General features: G+C 41.4%; 1 protein-coding gene across 5 annotated transcripts in view; it reads left to right on the forward strand.

Annotated features, from left to right (window-relative positions):
- tbc1d1 (TBC1 (tre-2/USP6, BUB2, cdc16) domain family, member 1) overlaps window positions 1-2,500 on the forward strand; it is a 122,706-nt gene that overhangs the window by 119,027 nt on the left and 1,179 nt on the right. For 4 of the 5 annotated variants that reach the window (XM_062027223.1, XM_062027224.1, XM_062027225.1 and 1 more), the window contains one exon: window positions 1,324-2,500. This exon is cut by the window's right edge and continues 1,179 nt beyond it. In XM_062027223.1, coding sequence (XP_061883207.1) covers window positions 1,324-1,644 — 321 coding nt within the window. In that variant the 3' untranslated portion in view covers window positions 1,645-2,500. The remainder of the gene's footprint in view (window positions 1-1,323) is intronic. The other variant, XM_062027226.1, reaches the window with a different exon arrangement.

Genomic DNA, 2,500 nt, shown 5'->3' on the forward strand with positions numbered 1-2,500 from the left:
CTCTGTTATTATTAATAATTAATGATATTTATCTTCGTGGAAACACTGATCATCTTAATGATTTCTCACAATAAATATATATAGAAACAGATAAATATCAATATGAAACACTTTATTTTTATATTTTCTCTAAGTGCACATTTTTCAAATTGAACATTTTCAAATGATCACTTCTAAGACAGTCTTGTGAAATCACAATATCCCATTTTAACTAGCTAGCCACTAACATTTTTTAACAAATCATGAATTACTTTGCACTATGTTTGTACAAATAACTCATGTAAAATACAAAAGTCAACTCTCAAATGTTGAAATAAATCATGTCACACTTTGAACTGGACACCAAATCTGTTATCTGTTTCTTTGTCAGTTAGTGAAGACCAAGTCTTTAAAATATTTTCTTGGATTTTTAAATTCTATTTGAGTTTTGTCTCTCTTAGAATGAAAAATGTCGAGCAAAGCGAGACCAGCTTGCTAATAAATAAATACAATTTAAAAAATAGAGGCAGCTCACTGGTAAGTGCTGCTATTTGAGCTATTTTCAAAACAGGCCAGCGGGCTACTCATCTGGTCCTTACGGGCTACCTGGTGCCCGCGGGCACCGCGTTGGTGACCCCTGGTCTAGAGGAAGGCTGGAGAGGAGCAAAATCAAAGTTGCTTGAAATCCAGTGTGAAGTTCCCACAGTCAGCAATGGTTTGGGGAGCCATGTCAGCTGCTGGTGTTGGTCCACTGTGTTTCATCAAGTCCAGAGTCAACGCAGCTGTGTACCAAGAGATTTTAGAGCACCACATGCTTCCATCTGTTGAAAAGCTCTAAGTTCATAAAAGAAGCAAACTTCATGAACGTTTTTTGTGACCAACAAGTATGTGCTCCAATCACTCTGTCACAAAAAAATAAGAGTTGTAGAAATGATTGGAAACTCAAGACAGCCATGACATTATGTTCTTTACAAGTGTATGTACACTTTTGACCACGACTGTACTTACAGTGTGTATATAAAACCTTGATGGAGGTTTTTGGATGTTTTTCAGAGCGCTTTATAGGCGGAATAGAGCGACTCCTATTACCTCCATTGTGCTAACGTTTATTTAGTAGTGAGAATGCATAAAAAAAAGAACATTTGTGTTCTTGTTTACATAATATGATTGTGAATGATACAATTCCAAAAAAAAGTCCAGTTCCCCTTTGTTTGGGGGAGTTTAGAGGCTGAATTTCATTCAGAAATTTTGTTTAATTTTGAGTTTTTTTTATTTTTGACTTTGGAGTTTTGATTGAAATGATATCTTGTCCCTTTTTTAAAATGAGCCTTCTTCCCCCCCCAGGTGTCGTACGCCCGAGTGTGCAGCCTGGAGAGTCGCGTGGCGGCGCTGGTGCAGTCGGACGCCGAGCTGCGGGAGCAGGTGAGCGCTCTGAAGCAGGAGAAGCTGCAGCTGGTAAGCACGGCCACGCGTCTCCAGGACCTGCTCACCACCCTCGGCATACACAGCACTCCCGACGGCGTGGAAATACAGCCCCCCCTGACCACAGCGGGGGACAAGGTGGGTGCACCGGCAGGACAGGAGGACAGGACTTTGGAGTTCCTTCGCCGCCCCGTCATATTAGTGGAGAGGAAGGTCAATGGACAAGGGGAGACTTTGACATGACTTAAGTTCTTTGTTCCAACACAAAATGTACTTCCTTAAAAGAGGAGGCGAGCAGAATCATATTTATAAAAGAAAAAAAGTCATGCACCTTGTGTGATAAACTAGCATGTGATTGGACCAGCCTGTCCCAAAGATGGCCCCTCACTGTATTAGCACTTGGATCTTGAGTCCCTGGCCCGAGATTTGTTCCCAAAGAACGTCACGTGAGAATGTGAACGAGTGAAGAAGTGAACTTCACGAGTAAAGTATGTTGATGTTGTGTCCAGAATGACGCAAGCTGAATGTTGGAGCCTGCTGGGAGGAAAGTGATCCGCTCCACTTTTGACTCAACAAAAACATTGTTTTTCTAAGTATACTCATGCCTTACTGTAAGTCAAAGTAGACGTCGTTTTTTTTTTTTTTGTTTTTTTACCTGGAATTACCTCTGGTTTATAAACCTTGACTGTATTGGACACACTGTATTCCTTCCAGTGGACCTACAGCTTCAAATGATGTTTGTGCACTGGTTGCAACAAATCTATTCAATTTACACTGTAAAGCAGGGCTATTCAACTAGCGGCCCAGGGGCCACACCCAGCCCCGGAATGACAACATACCGGTCCCCGAGTTCAGTTCAAAACTCGGGAGTCAAATTCCTAAAAAAAAAAACACAAGTGCTCCTGTTATATAGAGGAACTTGGACCATGGCAACACTTTGGTGGATCATTGCATTGACACTTTAACCTTGCCAGCAAACACAGAACACTGAGGTCCAAACGTGTGATTTACAGAACTGAGGCGTTCCTCAAGGCACCCCTTTAAGTCCTCTCCTTTTTGGCAGTTACACATTTTTTTTTGCGTGAAGTGATTGTTGTAA

The sequence above is a fragment of the Entelurus aequoreus genome, linkage group LG18 (assembly GCF_033978785.1).
Source record: "Entelurus aequoreus isolate RoL-2023_Sb linkage group LG18, RoL_Eaeq_v1.1, whole genome shotgun sequence".
NCBI classification, from domain to species: domain Eukaryota; kingdom Metazoa; phylum Chordata; class Actinopteri; order Syngnathiformes; family Syngnathidae; genus Entelurus; species Entelurus aequoreus.